This window comes from Phoxinus phoxinus (assembly GCF_949152265.1).
Source record: "Phoxinus phoxinus genome assembly, chromosome: 3".
In the NCBI taxonomy this organism is placed as follows: Eukaryota; Metazoa; Chordata; class Actinopteri; order Cypriniformes; family Leuciscidae; genus Phoxinus; species Phoxinus phoxinus.
The window spans coordinates 27809062-27829477 of NC_136878.1; the positions used below are offsets into that span (position 1 = coordinate 27809062).

General features: G+C 39.1%; 1 protein-coding gene across 3 annotated transcripts in view; it reads left to right on the top strand.

Annotated features, from left to right (window-relative positions):
- The window catches only part of kank1a (KN motif and ankyrin repeat domains 1a), a 62681-nt gene that overhangs the window by 12682 nt on the left and 29583 nt on the right, over positions 1-20416 (top strand). For 2 of the 3 annotated variants that reach the window (XM_079608360.1, XM_079608361.1), the window contains exon 1: positions 14896-15027. The exons of the other annotated variant lie outside the window; for it this stretch is intronic. In XM_079608360.1, coding sequence (XP_079464486.1) covers positions 14979-15027 — 49 coding nt within the window. In that variant the 5' untranslated portion in view covers positions 14896-14978. Of the gene's footprint in view, positions 1-14895; positions 15028-20416 lie in introns of those variants that run through there. 3 annotated transcript variants of the gene reach the window in all.

The following is a 20416-nucleotide window of genomic DNA, read 5'->3' on the forward strand; positions in this document are numbered from 1 at the left end:
AGCATGCCAAAGGAAAAGTGTTCAAAAGCATTGCACAACAACAAATATTTATAGGCTATTTATTGAATATATAGGTGATATCAGGTAAAATGGGCCATCAGGTAAAATGGGCCATCTAAGGTTTGGGGGTCCCAGCCCCTCTGAAATTTAAAGCCAATGACTGCAAAGGATTTCAAACTGTTGTCATAACTGTGCTTGACAAGTAACAGGTGATTTGATTGGTTTATTGTTGCTATGGTGGCTGGGGCAATAATTCAAATCAAGACTGCACCAGAAAGTTGCATGGTAAGTAGCCTGGCATACCAAATATAACTAAACTATTATAAGGATGATACATCTATAAAAAAACGAACATGCACATAAAAAAACTATGCATAATATCTGTCTTGATGGCATCGATCAGAAATAATATTGTTAGTTTGGTATATGAACATATTTTTTGAAAAAGTGATGTTTTTCTTGGCGGCCCAATTTACCTTAACCCACTCAGGTAAAATGGGCTACATGGTTTCAGCTAAAATGGGCCATCATCATCTCATTGAGTGTGAGTGAGTGTGTGAGTGAGTGTGTGAGTGAGTGAGTGAGTGAGTGAGTGAGTGTGTGTGTGTGTGTGTGTGTGTGTGTGTGTGTGTGTGTGTGTGTGTGTGTGTGTGTGTGTGTGTGTGTGTGTGTGTCTCACCATGACCCCACACACCCCCTGAACAGTAATAATGGTAGTAGATATTTTATTTACATTATGCACACAAACTCACACATGCACACACGCTCACACACTCACACATGCACACACGCTCACACACTCACACATGCACACACGCTCACACACTCACACATGCACATTGCACACACTCACACATGCACACAATCACACACACACTCACACATGCACACACGCTCACACACACACACATGCACACACGCTCACACACTCACATTGCACACAATCACACACACACTCACACATGCACACACGCTCACACACTCACACATGCACACACGCTCACACACTCACACATGCACATTGCACACACTCACACATGCACACACAATCACACTCACACATGCACACAATCTAAGGTCACACATCACTCACACATGCACACACGCACACACACTCACACATGCACACACACACACTCACACATGCACGCACACACACTCACACATGCACGCACACACACTCACACAAGCACGCACACACACTCACACATGCACACACTCACACATGCACACACTCACACATGCACGCACACACACTCATACATGCACATTGCACACACTCACACATGCACATTGCACACAATCACACACACACACTCACACATGCACGCACACATGCACACACAATCACACACACTCTCACACACAATCACACACACTCTCACACATGCACACACACTTTTTTAATAGCACATTTTAATATGTGGGTTTGCACCCAAAATGTTTTTTTTTTTTTAATGGCACATATGAATATTTTTGTTTAATGCACTTTAAATGTTATGTGGCTGTATAAGCAATTGTGTTTTAAAATTAAAATTGATGATAAATTACTATTTCCCTTTGCAGTTTGACTGGCCCATTTTACCTGAACAGCTGGCCCATTTTACCTGAAACTGCTCATGCAAAAAAAGTTGGCACAGCTGATGTTTCAAGAACTGTAGGGCCTAAATAATTATATTTTATTAAATAATTTCAACACAAAATGATAAAAAACAGTCATTATTAATCATAAAAATACATGGAAAGGGCATATATGGTGTTGTATTATTGTCCCAAACGATTTACCGAAAAGTGGCCCAATTTAGCTGATATCACCCTATATATATTTTACTTTTCAGTAAATGTCATGTAGTTTAAGTGTTTAACTCTATTAGCTAATTAGAAAATTAGAATGGCATATTTAATCTAAATGTTTATATCAGAAATAAAACATAGTTTAAATCATTCTTTTATTTAAACTGTTATTGTGAACATGCACTGTAGCCTATTTATGATTAGGACTCATAATGAAGATTTACAGTTTTACTTCATCTGCCGTTATATAGGCCTAGGCTATGCGTCAGTTTCACTAAACGGCCCAACGCGCTCGCTGGCGCGGACATTTAAGGTGTGGATATTTGCTTCAAGTGATAGGCTTGGTGAGTGAAATTATATTTGTATTATATTTCTGTAAATGTATAATTTTATTTCGATTTTCTGTCTAAAAGTGACCAAAAAGACATTTACCATCGGTGTCGCCAAACTGCTCCGTCTCCAAAACGTTCGTACGCATGGGTCAGAGTTTGCGTGCAGGTGCGCACATTTTCCCGTCAAGTTTGTTTTTATAAATCACAAGTTATGCGTCGGAAATGGCGTACACCTCTTTCAGGGCCTGTTTTGTGCGTACGCAACGGTTATAAATGAGGCCCCAGAGCTTTACACACATGCAAACACGGCTTGGGTAACGCAGGAAAGCGCGTTCCTATAGTCTAGTAAAGTAGTATAGTTACTGATATTTTTAGTGTAATGCGTTACTTTACTTCGTTACCCAAAAAAGTAATATCGTTACTGTAATCCGTTATTTTGTAACTCGTTACCCCCAACACTGACCAAAATGTATGTAAAATACATTTATTTCATACCAAGTATAGTAGAAATCCATTACCATATTTACTGACATTGTTTGAGACTTATTGATAAATATATTATAATTAAACTTTATTTGGAGTATTTCTGTATTGCACAATGCACATTTCTTAATATTAAGCCTAAAATGTGATAATATCAGTCTTTAAATGCAATATATGTAAAGTTTACCTAAAGTATACTTGTAATAGTTTAGCAAAATCAAATATACTTAATTATATCTTTAGTTGGACCATAGCACTACTTCAGGATAACTAAATTGCATTAAGTAAAAAAAATGTTCCAATTTAGCAGACTTTATGTGGGCCTATATCAATTTTCATTTTGTATACCGAAAGTACAATTTCAGGGTATTTATATCAAGTACATGCATATGTAAATGTATTGTAGTATACTTAGCATAAAATAAATGTATTTTAGTATATTTATTTTTCACTAGGGTTCTGCTCCAAAACCAAACTTTACGTGTTTGTGTGGCTACGTGACAGGACCCCTATTGAGGGGTCTATTTACAGACTCCTCCACATGTCCACGGCGAGAGGAGGGTCCCTGGAGTCAGCTTTGCGGTCGATAGACAATGCTTCTCCTAATTTGATCAGTGCTCATTGATTCGTTAAGCCATTCTTGCAATTACTGAGCTCATTCCCAGGCATTCCTCTAGTGTCAAGGTCATGAGCCGAGCTGTGTTCTGTAAGATCAGTCCACTTGGGGTGCCAAGTCTAATGGACCCGGGCAACTTGTAGACCAGAAAAAGCATCTCACTCCTCTCAAGCTGCCCATTGTGTGGGTTTACTAATGCAGATTACTGGGTGAACAGTTTTTAAGCCATAATTGGAGTAAAAAATGTCTTTAGAAATATTTCTGACTACAATTTAGAGCAAAATTTAGAGGGTGAAATCCAGTCATTCTATGAATCTGTCTTTTTCAACTATTTTTAACATGCGCATCAGATTAACACAGTTAATTCATTGAATTTCATGAAGAATAGGCATTTGTAAAATTGTAAGACACACACATACTTTAAATATCTTGTTGATGTTTATGTTCACTTCCTTTGTCAACTGTTAATTGACATGGAAAGACGGGGTGTTTAGCTCCCACTGGCAAAATGTTGCGAATTGTGAAGCCCTTGTCTGCCTTAACCATATTACCTGTTTGTAGGTGTTGGAGAAGTCCAACACTCCCACCATACAGGTCACTGGCAAAGGTAATTACTCCATTGGGAGCTATACCGATTAGAGCCTTCAGTGTGGTCCGTCCTTTGTACTGGCTGTACAATTGACTGTGCGTCAAGCCTCTGTCACAGAGAGCAACCTCTGTGCAGTCAAGCTGCGGAGGGCATGTTGTTCTCAAGCAGAACAACATATAAAATGTTATACAGCAGCACACTAACTATGGTAGTAAAGATGTTGGTTACTGTGGCTGTGCTACAATTAAACCTTGTCTCCAGGTCTATGTGGCCACAATTAAGCTTCTTTAAGGTCAGGAGCAATTGATTGACTATAGGGGCTAGTGCTGTGTTGAAAAAATCGATTCACCAATTCTGAATCGATTTTCATATTAATTTCTAAAGATCGATCCGTAACTCAGAGGATCGATTTAATAACAGGCCTACATTTTCCCCATAAACACACAGAGACATGGCAACCGGCGGCGCTGCTAATGCGGTTTCTCTGAATCCACTTGTTGACAAGAAAGGAGGAAAGAGCCGTTCATAGCGCGTTTTTTGCGCGTGCAAATTCGTTTTCCAGGCGCGCCTCTGTTCATGGTTGCATAGCAACGACAGACGCAAAGGGAAAGCACGCGCTTGTGGAGAGGAGAAAGCGGCGCAAACTGCGCTCTCCATGATGACGAGGAAGTATCATCAAATAATTAATTGATTTCTAGCCCTTGCATTAGCTTTACTACTAGATATATTCATTGAGATGAGAAATAAAAAGCCGCCCTGTACAGCTATGATCAGCTGTTCGGTCGAGCTTTCCATGTTGTTACGGAAAGGCCGCTGGTTTTTGTCACATGACCTGTTGAGATGCATTGAAGTGCATCTCACTGAATTTGCACGCGCATAAAACGCGATATGTGAACGGCCCCTAAAGTGGTATCGTGTGCGGTTGTATCTAGTTTAAAAGGCCTTCTAAATATGAACGCAGTTTTGGATTAAATAAAAGGACAGTCAAGTCAAATAAAACACGTTTTATCTCCTGTTTAGTTGGTAACACTACATTAAGATACCATTCATTAAACTAATGCGGCATTAGTAATGCCTTATCTAACATCTAACACATTGAGTGAACAATACATTTTTACAACATTAATGTATGTTTGTGAATGTTATTTAATACAAACACTTGATTGTTCATGAACAGTTAAAACTTTTGATTTTAAAAATATAAGATTGGATCAGATCGGATCGAATCGAATCGAATCGAATAATGATAATCGATTCAAGATCTTGAGAATCGGAATCGAATCGATTCTTGAAATTTGAATCGATACCCAGCACTAATAGGGGCATCATTTAGACAGTCCAATTAGAGTGATATTGTAGCTTGAATCTAGAAATTGGCAGAATCAGGCAACCCGGTGAAATATTGGACTGTCAGAATTGGAGGACATTTGACTGAAGTAAATAGTTTGCTTTTGTTTCTCCGATCCGCTCCTTCATCCTCACCACTGGCAACAACCGCTTGTTTCTTCCGGTTAGGGGTATGGCTAAGGTGGTCGGGGAATTCACCTTTGGCTAAGCCCCGCCCCCCTTAGTTACTGTTGCTACCTCCGACAACTTCATCTGGGCTCTGGTTTGGTATCAACATGGCTTATGCTGTGACAGCTCTTCCTGCTGAAATTTTATCAAACTTTTATAAAGCAGCAAATAAAGTGTCCGATAGAAGTAGGCAAAAGTGTCTGCAGTGTGCGTTTGAAGGCTTTATTCAAGACATACGGTGAAACGCGAGCAACAACAAGGCATCCAAATAGAGGCAAAAGCATAACGGTCACAGTCAAAAAATGAACACAGCATATCCTAATCGAGACGGAGGCTGGGACTCACAATATCAGGAGAAACACTGTTCATACAAAGCTGGGTAGGTCTCTATTCACTTCTATAATCGTTATTATTTACAAAGCAAACGGACTACGCGAGTATAAAGTTGTATTTATTAGCAGCGTGTGCTAGCGTATCAACAATTAGGGCAGAGAACCGAAATCATAATCTAAACCAGCATAAAACTGTCTAACTAGTATAACTTCACAGTAAGGTTAAAAGCTAAATGTATCTTAGAGCACAAAAGTGAGCTTGTTGATCCTTGGGGGGGTTTCGCTGACTGTGAGGACGTCCACACAGTTTAATCCAAAGACGACACTTGTCAGTATTTAACTTCGGTTTTGGGAAAGAGAAAAAACGGACACCCCCTCCAACCTCTCTGGGAAACGCGTATCTGTGTTACAAATGCCCCCGGCACAACGTTTAACCATATTTTTTTATAAAACGACAACGTAATAGCCTGCCGAGACCAAAAATATGAGCCGCCTGCGTTGAAGTCAATGGAGCGCCGTGAAAAAGTGTCGGACCCTCTGTGGGAGCTCGTTCTTGGCTGCGCTGTGATTGGTCAATATACATTCTAGGGCGTGGCTTAGCCAAAGGCGAATTGGGAAGTCTTCCCCTCATTCCACGGGAACCACGATGGCCTAACAACTTTGCTGTTGAAATTAATGACATTTTCATTAATGTCAATGAAAATCTTAAACTTCAGGCTCAAAACAATACAATAATGTTCAAAGCAATATGCATAGTAAAGAGAAGCATGCAAGTTAAATATAAATATAATACTCAGAGTTTAGACAGTAGTATTAGCTGTACTCTTGCTTGGTTGGCACAAAAATATTATATCAGGGTATCCGAAATGGGCCTGTTTGGCTTTTACCGGTGGATTCTAACATTAGCACAAACTAGCGCCAAATTTTATGTGTCTTTGTACGTTCGTTTAAGAATTTTACTTACCTTTTTGAACTGCAGTCATTTCCTCTTCTTTTTCTCATAGCAAGGAAAGCGGTAGAATGACAATTGCATAGTTTGTTTTGGACTTGATCAATTCAAACAACAAGGGACACAGCACGGCAGCCGGCAGGTTGTTGAAAATATGAGAGCTTCAGCTAACGCAGTAGAGGCTTGGACCTGGAAACAGGACCGCTACGTCATTACTTAACAAGCAGATTGGAATCTGCGCAATTGACCGTTCGCAAAACCCCGCCCTCGAACGGTTTTCGTCCAATCCTAGCTCAGCAACTGTAACTAAGGAGAAGGACCTCCGTCAAACATTCCGAATTCAGCAAGATAGTGAAACGATGCGCCTATGGCAGTGAGGTCTGCACGGGCTGAAAACTTGCTGTATTTTATGATTGCTTGCAACTATAATTAAAAAATAGGCTACATGTACAAACACCGTTTCACTACGGCACTGCGGCCCCCTCATCAGTCAGCAAACAAGAGAAAAAAAAAGAGAAAAAGCACGGACTTACTAATTACGAAACTTTGATGTGGTTGAACACGAACAGTCACAAATTCCTCTGGAACTCAAACATTAAACTTCAAAACAAAGTTTGCGCAGTTGCACAACTATTTACACACATATATATCCTTCTCAGTATAGGCTACGAGTTATGAATGAAGAGAACCGCATCGAGGGTTGATGGTTTCAGCACGTCCTCTGATTGCAGTGTTGTGACTGAAATAGCGCGCGCGGGAGCACATGCGCAAAACAGTTTTGTAAAATGATATATGATCAAATAAAAATGATTGAAATATCATTTTACAAAACTGTTTTGAGCATGTGCTCCCTAGTGCGCTATTCTGTGTATACTTTCTGTCGTGCCCTGGAGGATATGTCTGCTGCATTACTCCAAAACCAATCACTTAATGTATGGATCTCAACCCAGCCATTCTCAATTGTTTGACGGGCGTAGTAACAATAACTAAGGGGCGTGGCTTTTGCGAACGGTCAATTGGGAGTTTCATGTAGAGCAAAAAAGTTCCTGAATGCAGATTTTTCTTATGTTCAAGTTATTCACGCAAATTCATCGTGCACACTGACAGAAAGCTGCTTGGTTGGAAAGTGATTTATGTGCGAGTTACATCTATACGCTAATGGACCCTTTTTTGCCTGTCAAATTTAGTTGAAATTTAGCTGATTTGACTGCACTTTAAGACTTTATGCTTATTAAGATGACCTTCTACTTCATTAGTTGATCTGTAGGAAACTATATGAATGAACACTTGACAAAAGTACATGCAGTATCAATGCAACATTGTGAGAAAAATAATTGCTACATTAAATAATGATTGCACTGTAAGGCCCTATTGAAGACTAACTTTGTGTGTATTCTGTAGACATGTGGAGCACATTTTATTTTATTTATACTTTATGTACACTAAAAAAAATGGTGTATGTTTTACTTGAAAACTATTTTCACTTAGAAATGCAAGTAACGCTTGCCAATTTTAAGTAGAAACACGAAGGCAATTTTACAGTGTAGTATTATGGGATTGTTTCAAATGTATGTAACTGGTAATTGATGGTGTAAATATGTATGGCATATAATACTGTATGCATCTCATAGTTGCACTTTTCACCAAGATCCGATTCACACACATTTATATAATTTGCACATCTTCTCATATTATAGTTTTCTCATGAGTTCCTCCAGTTCTCAGAGCTCTTGTAATTACAGGGACGGTCTGGATGTGGGATTCCTGCTTTGATGTGAGCGTACAGTGACCCATAGGGTCACAAAGGCACTGTCTGTTCTCCTCCAGAACTCACTTATCACAGCTCTCAACTTCCTGCTGAGAGCAGAGCTCCAGTGATCACACAATACAGTGCATTATCTGCAGGAGGGGGTGCTAGTATTGTCATAACCTTATGACCCTTTGACCCCTCACACCATAAACAAACAAAAAAACAATCAGTCCGGAGGGGCAAATGGTCCCAAGGAGCTCAGCTGAAGTTGTCCTACTGTTTCAGATGAATAATTCGTTTATTTTTAAGGAATCTGAAGCAATTTTCCAGCCATGAGCCACATAATAATGGAAAATAATGCTTGTTGAGAAGACTGAAATCGATGTGTTGAGATGGACTAATGAAATAAAGTCTTTAATCTCTGTGTATTATTGGTGTAATGATAACTTGCGTTTAGAGCTTTGCTGAAAGCTCTTACAGACACTTGCAGATCTGTTACACAAGTTGAAGGTTTGCTTTGTCTTCATGTTCTCTTTATGAAATGCGCTGCTCTTTGTGTTTCTGATCAGCTGCACGTGCGCACTCTGAAAATTTTGAAATGACTAGTCATCGCTGTCAGCACCATTCAACATGTCTGAACATCAGAAACATTAAACAGGCATTATCATGTCCATGTGCAAAATCAGCTTTAGCTGAAGGGGACAGTTAAATTCATAGTATGTATGTCAGATATCATGGATAGTGACTACAGCGGAGAACCAGCTGCTGCTTCATCCGTGCGTTTATACATTCCTATGCCCGTGTTTGTTGTGTTTTTGATTCTTTAAATGTCGAAGGATCAGTCGACGACATCATATTGATCTCAATATCTCTTTCTTTCTCCAGGCAATACTTGTTGTCATCTGTAAAAGGGGTTTCCTGCTGCATGCTTTATTTGCAGATCATAAGCTCTGAAAACTGTGGTTCTTCTTTTTTTGTTTCTTGAACAGCCAGACGTTTTTGGATGGGGTGTATGCATGAATGCCTTTATGAAAAAAACTGATGGGTGTTTATTTCGAGACTTTAACTTTAGTTGCTTGTGTGTGAATCCTCAGACAGAGTCCTTTTGTGAACATTGATTTTGTCAATGGTTAAATGCTGCTGACTTGCTGTCAACCACAACACTCATTATACCTTTCAGTTTAAGAAACGCATAAGGTGCATTTACAGACAGACTATGTCTCTTTCAAAAGAACTAGGGAAAGCACCACACACACACACACACACACACACACACACACACACACACACACACACACACACACACACACACACACACACACACACACACACACACACACACACACACACACGGTCTTAATCTGGTAAATGATAATTTTGCTGTCCTCAGCTAACCATTTCAGTGATTCTTGTTTTGTAGTCTAAACCACCTTTGTGAATCTCAGTTGATATAAAAAAAATTTGTTATACACTAGTTTAAAAGTTTTTGTCTGGTAAGATTTGATTGCTTTTGAAAAAAGTATCTTATGCTCATAAGGCTTTGATTAAAATACAGAGTACAAAGTTGAATACAAAGTTTAAAAGAAAAGCTTTAAAACATAAATAAAATCTTTTGTAAAATAATAAATGTCTTTTCTGTCAAATTAATACGACCTTGCTGAATAAAAGTAAAACATCTTACTTACTGTTGATTGACTAAGCAAGCCCAATCTAAGTATTCTTGCACCCCTTCTTACTATTGTTCAGCCTATTCCTGCCTCAGTTGTTATACGGGAAGCTATTAAAATATTTACTGCCAGATTGTGTCTAGTGCATTCGTTCTAGTCATGAGAGGTTTTACAGAGCACGCTTTAGTGTTCTGACAGTCCGACAGATCCCATGGGGAGAATGGGACGGGAAGAAAAGTGTGTGTGTGTGTGTTGGATGGCAGTTACAGGGTGTAAACGTGGGGGTTTCCTCAAACTGGCCTCATCTACCAGTGGCTAACCCTAATGGGATCCTCACAGTTTCTCTTCCTCGACTGTGTGGTGAGACAAATCACTTCACTGTGACAACACCATTATCTACATCTCTCCCACACTTGCTGCCAGTAAACAACCGAAATATGTGAACCTATTTCAGACAGCAAACAGCTATGAATTGGGCATCCCTTTTGTTTTCTTATTTTTTAACATAAGACTTTTCATAAAGTGCTTTTGCTGTGTCAGAAGCGTTAAGGTTTCTACTTGATTTCTTTTCCCACCAAGCTCCTTCCTCTGGTCTTTCATTTTCAGATAACATTATACGGCTTATCAATTAGCCATGGGAATACTCGGTTCTGCATGTCATTCGACCTTAAAGAGCATCTCTCGGTTCCTGCTGATAAGCTCACGGCATATTGGTCCGCTCAATATCAGCATGAATGGCTGAAGGAAGCCATTTAATGGGCATCCTTGGCCATGACGTCACCTCAGAAGTCCCTCTGGACCATATCTACAACTGGAGACAAAAGACTACTAGAGTAGTGACTGGCTAGTGGAGATCCTATCTGACTCTGAGACTCAAATATTGGGGTTGAACAGCTGGTCCAGTCAGTGCTCAACAGATGGCTGTGCAGAAACAGTGGATGAGGGTTAGAAAATGAATTTGGAGGGAATACATTAGGCCACTAACAAGATCCTTTGACACATTAATGTTAATTTGTTATTGCGTCTCTTTCAATCTGGAAGCTGATTTGGTAGCGGAGGTTAAGCCAATTGTTGCTTTCCTTCACCTGCGTCTGTTGTTGGCATCTATTAGGGTGAGTTTTACAAAGCGTATCGGAGAACCTCCCTGAAACATATTGTTGCCTCTTTTACGGTTGCTCACTCGATTGAAATCATAGCGGATGAATGATTTCCCAAACTTTCACAGGGGATGCTCTTGGTCTTTGTTGTGCTGATTTCGGGCAGGGGGACAGCTGTGGAGGCTTCAGGATCATAGGGACTCGTAGCGTGGGGAGCAGAACATTGATTTTTAACGCATTTCAGACAAAACCTGGTGGGATGCTTGTGCTGAAGCCAACGATTCTGAAATGTGTATGTTATACCAGTCCCTTCTGCTGGTAATTTTTTTTTTTTTTTTTAGAGGGTTAATGTCCAATGTATGGCAAGCAGTAAGGTTTGCCCATTCCATGCATTTCCCAGCCAAATCCGGCCCCTCTCTTCCCAGCCCCCTGGAATGGGCCCTTTCTCATTAGCACCATTATAGCCCAGCCAGCTCAAGTGGTTAAGCCAAACAAAACCCTTTAGCCTTTAAACGCAGCTCTAATTAAGGCTGGCAAGGTGTGTTTAGCGTTGGAATTCTTCCTGCTTCTTTGTAACTGCTGTCTAAAACATTCCTGTAGTGTCTGTCAACAAGGAACGCTCTTTGGGTTTCCAATAAAAAAATGTTTTTGTCTTGAAAACCTAAATCTTAATTTGGCATTAGCATGTACAAAGCATCCTGTGAATTAATTAATTTAATTTATTTATGTATTTATTATTTTGTGTAGCAGTAAATATATTTAATATAAATTTTAAATTATTATTTTACAAGATTGTAAATATATATTAAAAAAATAGTGGTCTGGTTGTATTTTGAAGTAAAAACTATTTAAACGTTGTATGGAACTATGTGGAAATATATTTAAAAAAACAGTAAAAAAAAAACAGAAAATAAATAATAGATTTTATTATATACACGCATTTAATAAAATCTATTATTTATTTTCTGTTTTTTTTTACTGTTTTTTTTAATGTAGCATCAACTGTTTATATATTGTAATATACACTTAAAGTTAATATATAAATGTATGTGTGTGTGTAATACAGATAAATGTTACATATAATAAATCACATGAGAGGTTAGAAACTAAAATATTTAATGTATTTTGTTTTGCATTAACTTTATTTAAATATGTATTTTAAAGATTGAAAATATATATCCTAAAGATAATACAATGTTAGTTCTAATTGATCCATGTTATTCATATGAAAGCTGAGGGTTAATATTTGATTCGCATAAACGGTCCTCTGAGGTAGTATGTCAGTTTGACTGAACACAACTAAAAATGTTCATCTTTTCCCTCATCCTTTTCACAAGGTTGACTATATAACTTTTTTTGAAGGTCAAAGAACCAAACAGTTGAATCTTAATTCTGCACTATAATTTGATATGCATTTTGAAGAATAAAGTGTGGTAGAGCAGCTTTCTGTGACCGTAACTCTGGGAGGCTCCGTTGGCCTCCAGCACTCTCAAGGCTCTTTATCATGAGAAGAGTCTGCCTGGCTCCACTGGAGAGCTAAACAAATAACTGGCTCCAGCCTGTCCTTGGTCAAATGCACGCTTGGACAGGGGTGAAGAGATAGGTTTGGAAGTTTAAAAAAAAGCACAGTTTTATTTAGTTCCAAAAGTGGTAGAATAAGAGACATCCCTCTGTCAGACAAAAGAGGGTAATGATAGCGAGTGTGTGGCTGATAGGGACTACCCACTCTCCTCACACACCCTGTGGAGTGGAAGGGCTGGGTCTTTGTTAAATGAAGCAATGAGTTTGCAGCATTATGTGGAGTGAACGGTTTCCCTTCAGGTGCTTTCATGCATGTTTTACATGACTCAATATTGTATTTTTTTCTCTCTGATGGCAGCAGTGAGACAAATGGAATGTTTTTTGTTTGTTTGTTGGTATGTATAATTTTCTTTCCTTTTTTCCCTTTTTTATAAAAATTGGAGTTTGGTCATTTCATGGATATGGATAAAGTTTCGTGTATTTTAATTGTATTTGTACTGGGGGGATTTTTAGGATATTTATGTGCTCATGCACCCATTTACTGCAAATGTATATTTGAAGAATGCTAGCCTGTAGATGGCAGTGTTGTCAGAAAATTGCATTTGGACTTGCAGTGTAAAGTTTATACAGTCCACAGCAAGCAGACCACGTGGAAGTGGTTCACTGCTGTACATTTCTGCTATTAAAGAGAAGAGGAGTTGAATAGAAAGTTATTTGTGGGTTTTCACACTTTTGCTGGGTTTACAGTTATCTGTGATTTATGGGCTCATATTCTTATCTCAGTCACTCTGAAAATCAGCCTGTCACTAAAGTCAGACCGGAATAATATTATTGAAAATACAACAAGAAACTGTCAGACTATCTCTGCTTGATCTGGAATTTGTAAACTCTTTAAATGCAAATAATTTTTCTATGTTCTAATTTAGTGTGTGTGTGTGACCATTATTTTGATCAAATATATTGTAAAAATTTCATTTTTGTGTGGTATTTTACTTTATTTGGTCAGCTCTTTACCTTTGACAGAACTTTACTGTCCTTGTAAAATATTCTTCTGTTTATATTAGCACATGCACCCTTTCTGTTATCAGGAAATAGTTTTAGATTATAAAGGAAAGCTCTCAGCTCTTCTTCAAAAGAAGCTCTTTGAAAACTCTCATTACTGCAAGTCAGTGTCTCGCGCTACCAGACCTCTTGACATTAGACTCTTCAGTTGAACAGAGGGGGTGTAATGTTTTCGGATTATTCATGAAAATGAATATGCATGACTATTAACTCAACAATTTCAAATGTAAGAATGAGTCTTGCTATATAGATACCACTGTTAAAAAGTATGAAGTGTTTTTTTTGTTTACATTTATAATGTCCAAAAGTCTTATTTCAAATAAATGTTGTTCTTTTAAACTTTCCATTCAAATGTTTTCAACATTTAATATTTAAAGAAATGTTTCTTGAACACCAAATCCGCAAATTATAATGATTTCTAAAGGATCATCTGACACTGAAGACTGGATTAATGGCTACCAAAAATTCAGCTATACCATCACAGAAATAAATTACATTAAATAAAAAATGTACTTATATTTTATCCTATATATTTAATCAAAGATGCAGTCTTGGTGAGCATTAGAGACTTCTTTCAAAAAAAATCTTACAGACCACAAACTTTTGAACAGTAGTTTATCTATAATCTTTCATTATTAAGGCATTCCACAACAATCTATTAACCCCAATTTCTCTGTCAGCATGACGTACGAAGGTCAAAAACCTCTTTGACCTTTGACAACACTAGATAAGCTGGTTTGGAAAGGCACACATGGACTTTTCATATAGTCTTACAATGGAATCAGACTAATTTGTTCTAAATGGTGTTCATTTCATATACTTTTTGTTGTCATCCTTTAAGCTTTAAAGTTGTTTATTGATTCCAAAAATATAAATGTTGCTTATTTCGCATATTCCATATATATTGCACATACAGTTTGTATGTTTCAGGAAGTATGAGGAAAAAGAAGAGGCTATAGCTTCGAGTGATGTTACTGATAAGCAAACACTTATAGTGAATCTACAGCTGTATCTCAGGACGCCGTTTAAGGCGAACAGACCAGACAAGAGGGTGATAATGATAAAAATAGGGTCTACAGCCCATGCGAACGGGTCTGTGGTTATGATCAAGTCCCTTTCTCTTCAGGTTTCTTTATATTTAGCTGACCTAGATCAGGTTTGGGACCGTTCAGTCTGATCTTCAGTTTAGAACTGGCTGTCTAGAGCATCGGCCGCTTGCAGGAGTTTGCACTCACAGTTTGAGGTTTGACTTTGACTTTTCCAGCAAGTTGATGTCGAGTTCTTGGAATATCCTGGATACTTTTGATTCAGATGAACCGGGTAATGACAATGTGGCTGGATTATTGTTATTATTTATTTGATAAACCAATGTGGCACTCTTTAATACACTGCAGCCAGGGTTTGAGTGTTTGTCTAATTTGCATGTAAAGATGATTTCTTTAGGTTTCACATTGCTTGGGCTGAAAAACCAGACAGAATAAAAGTGATATGCAGTTTCAGAATGCCCTCCCTGTGCCTGTCAAGATAATTATAAGCTTTGAAGCTGGATTTGGAAGGGGGGTCAGCATGGTTGTCGTAAGTAATGGTTGGGGGTATTTGAGCCCGGGTCAGACCTTTGGCCCCCCTGCCAGAAGCTAACACGAATGCACAGGTGTGTTCAGCCCCTCTCTTTTCTGAAGTCCTTTAGTTCTGGCTTATTCAAAGCTCAACGCTATAATGAAATTCAGCTGCCTGCTTTCATGGTCAAGTTGCTGCTGGAAAACCCTCCTCCTCCCCCCCAACTCTTGTCTTCATAATGACTGTGGTGGCTGATGGGAAGGGGAAAATGGTGTTTATGAGTGTACATTGGGCTGTCCCCCCCCCCCCCCCACACTCTCTTCAACACTGGTGTGAAAGATCAAAAAGGGAGTTTGTACATGCGAGTGTGTTTCTGGCAAGTGGTTTCAAAGGGAAGTAACATTATGAAGTTTAACTTGTCTTTTTCTCGCTTGTTTGGTCATAAAATGATTGTTTCACTTGAGCATGGGATCTTGCCCTCTCGATTTTCTGACTTCAGGTTGTCACATTATTAATGCCTGCCGGAGACCCTTGCTGAAAATGATCAATGGACACACCTGCAGCTCCAACTCAAACTACAACAGCAATATCCGAAACGACTATGTGCTCCTCTTCCCCTGAGGATGTAAAGATCATGTTACTTTAGCCCATTATCTGAATTTTTGGGATAACCGCATGAGGCTCTATAGGTGGTCTCGGGTTTAGAGTGGTTAGTTTGAAAAGCTTTTTGGATGGCGTTAAAGGAAATTAATTAAATCTCATATCGCCTTCTATGACTTGTTTTGTAGAAAAAATAAAAGGAGATATTTGTAAAAAAATCTGGTGACTCAGCCTTTCATACTCCAAAAAATGGACAAAAAGCCAAATGAGTAGCCATAAAAGTAAACCCATATAACTGCTGTGCTGTATTTCAAAACTTTTGAAGCCATATGATAGACTTGTATGAGAAACTGATACTCTTCCCCTCCACCATAGCTGTCATATTTAGAGCTGCACGAATAATCGTTAAAAGATTGTGATATGGATTCAAACACCCACGCGATCTTAATTCCAAATGTCAACTATTTGGCTGTGTCTATTAAATCTTTGACAAGTATGATCTCAGCAGAACATTCAGATCTGCGTTTCTGCTGCCACTGATCTAGAGAGAGCAATTGTCATGTTTAGGTATGAAACAGCTTCACAAACAATCTTCTCAACCAGTTTCATTATTTATCTTACAATAATTTAGATTAATTCTGGGATAAAATGTTTTAGTTTGGATATACTGTAAACACTATCTACGGTAGTGATCAAAATGGAGTAAATCACCTTTTGAAACTTGATGCTTCAAAATAAAGATTGTTACGCCAGTAAGTGGCAACAAGAGACTGTTAAAAATGAATTTGTCATTAAATAATTCAGTCATGGACAAATGCTAATTCATGTAATGAAACGAGTGAAGTCTTTTTGAGCGAGTTTTTAAAATAAAAATAAATTTTTATTTATTTATTTTATTTATTTATTTTTAAAGAAGTTTTTCTCACCAAATATGCATTTGTTTGATCAAAATACAGTAAAACAATACAATATTATAAATATCATTGCTATTTAAAATATATTTTTCAGCAGCCATTCCTGCAGTTTTGTGTTTTGTCAGGATTGAGGGAAATGTTCAATGAATAACTTGAATTGTGGCCAGTTTACCATTCAATATTAATGTATGCCTTAACTATACTTCCAATTCTGTGGAAGGTGTGGTGAAAAGAGCATTTAAATTAATGAGAAGCGACAAGGAAAGTAGGTGTGTTTGTGCATTTTTCTAAAGCAATACACCTTACCACTCCTGTTGTATGTTAAGGGTGGTATTGGGTTTGTCCAGTAGGGGCAGTGGCGCACTCTGTTTGTGGGATGTAGCACTGTTAAAAGCAGAGAAGAACACGCAGTGGTGTGGGGGTGCTTGAGTGTGTATTGCTGGCTACAGAGATGGGTCCAAATAAAGAGAGACCATTCTGAAGTTCCCGTTGTCTCTGAGTTTTCCCTTGGAATCTACGATACAACATATGGCGACGAGGATAAAAGTCAGAACTGTGGAGCAGCTGTTTCTGAGTGAAAAATAAAAAGCAGGAGGCCAACGGGGTGAGCTGATGAAAGTTAATTGCTATCACCTGGAGGACTGAACTGAACTGAACTATGGCTGGTATTCTGGGATCCGTGACACCATTTGAGGATAAGTCACAATCATGGGAGGAGTATTGTGAAATATTGAACCATTTTTTCGTGGCAAATGATGTTGAAGAACCAGAGAAAAAACGAGCCATATTGTTGAGCTGTGTGGGAGCTCAGACATACACACTGATGAGGAATTTACTGAGTCCTGAGAAACCGGGAGCAAAAAGTTATGAGGATCTGGTGAGTTTGCTGAAAAATCACTTCAATCCAAAGCCCAGTGAAATAGTGCAACGGTGGAAGTTTAATTCACGTAACAGACACGTTGATGAAAGCATAGTAGAATATGTGGCCGAACTGAGGAAGTTGGCACAAGATTGTAATTTTGGAGACACGCTCACCGTTATGCTGAGAGACAGATTAGTGTGTGGTGTTAATGAAGACAGCATACAACGAAGATTACTGGCTGAGGATGGACTGACGTTTGAGACAGCGCTAAGAAAAGCTCAGGCTATTGAAGCTGCTAATAAGGATATGGCTGATTTGCATAAAGATAAAGGAAATCGAATGGGTTCTACTGTTTTCAAGATGGACACAGGAGAAAAAACTAAGTCGGGTGTTACAGGAATGTGCTATCGATGTGGTGGAAGTAACCATTGGTCCAAAGACTGTAGATTTGCCAACGAAAAGTGCTATAATTGTGGTAAAATTGGACATGTGAAAAGAGTATGCAGAGTGAAACCACAGGAAACTGGTGTTGAGAAAGACAGGAAATTTTGGAAGTGGGGGAGAGGAAATCAATCAAAGAGGGCTAATTATCTTCAAGAGGAGGAGGAAGATCAGTCTGAAGACGTTTTCACCATGTATAGTATCGAGTCACCACAGCCCCATGTACCCCCCATTACACAGACACTGGTTGTAAATGAATGTCCTGTAAAGTTTGAGATTGACACTGGATGTAGTGTGACTGTCTTATCACAGAGGGAGTATGGCAAAATAGAAGCTAAGAAGAACTTGCCTGAACTCAAAACAAGCTCTCTCAGTTTAAAAACATACACCGGACAGGCAGTGCACGTTCTAGGTACCATCAAGGTTAAAGCCAAACACAAAGGGCTTATCAAAGAACTCACAGCAGTGGTGGTGGCAGGATCTGGACCTAATTTATTGGGACGATCATGGCTCAAGGATCTGGAAATCAGCTGGGAAAAAGTGAGTAAAATTAAAGACAGCTCAGAGTTGCTGCAAGATATACTAAGGAAACATGAAACGGTTTTCAAAGAGGAACTTGGAACATTAAAAGGAGCCACTGCTAAGATTCATGTATCCACTAATGCAAAGCCTCATTTTTTCAAAGCAAGGTCACTTCCATTTGCTATGAGAGAGAAAGTTGAAGCCGAACTTGATCGTCTGATTAAAGATCATATTATAGAGCCTGTGAAATTTTCAGAGTGGGCAGCACCTGTTGTGCCTGTTTTAAAACCAGATGGGTCAGTAAGACTATGTGGAGACTATAGAGTAACCATTAACAGAGAGTCGTCACTGGAGCAGTATCCCATTCCGGGGATGGAGGACATGTTTGCAGTTTTAGCTGGAGGTGAAAAATACAGCAAGTTAGATATGAGTCATGCATATCAACAGATTCTGTTGGATAAGCCATCACAGCCGTATGTGACCGTGAATACACACAAAGGGTTGTTCGCGTATACCCGATTACCTTTCGGAGTTAGTTCCAGTCCAGCAATCTTCCAGCGGACCATGGAAGGGGTACTGAAGGATATTCCAAAGGTCACTGTATATCTGGATGATATCTTGCTAACAGGACGAGATGACCAAGAACATTTGAGAACACTGGATCAAGTGTTGCAGCGGTTGGAGGAGTATGGTTTGAGGTTAAAAAGGGGAAAGTGTAAATTCTTGGAAAAGGAAGTCATTTTCCTCGGACACAAAGTGGATGCCACTGGTATTCATCCAGTTCCCGAAAAAGTTCAAGCAGTTCAAGATGCACCAAGACCGACTTCAGTAACGGAGCTGAAAGCATATTTGGGACTGTTGAATTTCTATAACAGATTTCTGCCAAACCTCTCAACTCTGCTTGCTCCATTACACCTGCTTTTGAAGAAGGAAGTTCCCTGGTGTTGGAAAGAGGAACAAGAGGAAGTTTTTAAAAAATCCAAAGAGTTACTGCAGTCTAGCCGGGTGTTAATCCACTATGATGAGAAAAAAGAATTAGTGCTTTCTTGTGATGCATCAGCATACGGTGTGGGAGCCGTGTTAGCACATCGAATGGCAGATGGAACGGAGAGACCCATTGGGTTTGTATCACGAACACTTACAGTAGCAGAAAAAAACTACTCCCAGCTGGAGAAGGAGGGTTTAGCTGTAGTGTTTGGGGTAAAGAAATTCCATAAATATCTGTATGGCCGTAAATTTGTGATCTGTACAGACCATAAACCTTTACTAAGTTTACTGAATGAACTAAAAGCTGTGCCACAGATGGTCTCTCAAAGAATTATGAGATGGGCAGTGATGTTGGGGGCATACGAGTATGTCATGTCTTACAGAGCTGGCAAGGACAATGGAAATGCCGATGCCCTCAGTCGTCTTCCGGTTCCGGAGAGTCCAGAGAAAGATTCAAAAGAGGATTATGTCTTAATGCTGGACAGTGTTATTAGTCCTTTGACAACGTCAGAACACATCAAGCATTGGACCACTCGAGATCCTGTCCTCTCTAGAGTCCGTGAGTATGTGCTGAAACGGTGGCCGGATCACAGTAATACCAATGAGTTTGCACCTTATAAACAGAGACAACAAGAGCTCAGTGTTCAAGACGGGTGTGTGCTGTGGGGAGCCCGCATCGTTATTCCAGAGCAAGGACGTTCGGAGTTGCTGGGACAGTTACATCAATCTCACCCAGGTATGTCAAGGATGAAAGGTCTGGCCCGGAGTTACCTGTGGTGGCCACATTTAGATGCTGACATTGAGGCCCGAGTAAAAGATTGTACTG